The sequence below is a fragment of the Myotis davidii genome, unplaced genomic scaffold, assembly GCF_000327345.1.
Source record: "Myotis davidii unplaced genomic scaffold, ASM32734v1 scaffold1439, whole genome shotgun sequence".
NCBI classification, from domain to species: Eukaryota; Metazoa; Chordata; class Mammalia; order Chiroptera; family Vespertilionidae; genus Myotis; species Myotis davidii.
The window spans coordinates 1,294,189-1,295,206 of NW_006292342.1; the positions used below are offsets into that span (position 1 = coordinate 1,294,189).

A 1,018-nucleotide genomic window follows, 5' to 3' on the forward strand; every position below is an offset into this window, starting at 1 on the left:
AAAGTGGAAGAGAGAGGGAAAGACAGAGAGAAACATCGATGTGAGAGAAACACATGGTTTGGTTGTCTCCTGCACGAGCCCTGACCAGGGCCCGGGCCAGGGAGGAGCCTGCAACCGCGGTATGTGCCCTTGACTGAAATCGAATCCGGGACCCTTTGGTCCGCAGGCCGACACCCTATCCACTGAGCCAAATCGGCCAGGGATAGTGCCTTTTGAATCATTCATTCCACACTGGTGTCTGGGAGCACCTACTGTGTAGCAGGCTTTGGGAATAGTGGAGGCCCTTGCCCCCTTGGCCCCCCCAAGTCTAGCATCAACCACGTAAGTGGTCAGTGCTTCTCAGGACACAGTAGCCCAGAGGTGGAGGAAGGTGCTGACTTAATGTCCAGGGCACCCAGTCTGCCAACATGGCTGAAATGCACCCCCGCTATTATTCCTTGAAGAGACTGTTACTTTTCCTCAATGGTTTCATGGCTGTAAGTATGTCACAACCCAGGCCCCAGGCTTAGCGGCCCTTCCTCCACGGCTAACTCCCTCGAAGACAGAAATAAGTTGATCCAAATTCATTGGCATCCAGCTCTGTGGTCCCCAGGGAAGCGGGAGGAATGTAGGGCAGGCTGACGAGCGGCAGGACATGTTGGGAACGGGGTAGCCTCCACTGACCCCGAGCAGGTGAAAAATCACAGACGAGTGTGATCTGGGAGCCCAGAGGCAGCGGAGGACCTCTTGGCTCTAAGTCAGATCCGGCAGAAAGCGAAAGTGTGTTGGGAGGGTGGGAGGGAGTGGTCATTTTCTGGTCCTTTAAATTTTTCAAAACACTGCTTTCTTACTATAAAAATAACTCAGCATGTGCATTATTCAAGAAGTGATTGTTCTGATAGTAGAGCAGGATAAGGACAGGCTGCCCGGAAAGAGAAAGAGATTCAGTATCACTCCTCCTCGTCACCTGTGCTGTGACATTTTGGTGGGAATGAAAGGAGACACCACGTCGACCTATGAACCAGGAGGTCACAGTTCA

The 1,018-nt window shown here is 52.6% G+C and overlaps 1 protein-coding gene across 2 annotated transcripts in view; it reads left to right on the forward strand.

The window, feature by feature from the left end:
• The first annotated feature begins 407 nt into the window (after positions 1-407).
• TSPAN16 (tetraspanin 16) overlaps positions 408-1,018 on the forward strand; it is a 17,524-nt gene continuing 16,913 nt past the window's right edge. For both annotated transcript variants that reach the window (XM_006765833.2, XM_015565365.1), the window contains exon 1: positions 408-476. In XM_006765833.2, coding sequence (XP_006765896.1) covers positions 408-476 — 69 coding nt within the window. The remainder of the gene's footprint in view (positions 477-1,018) is intronic.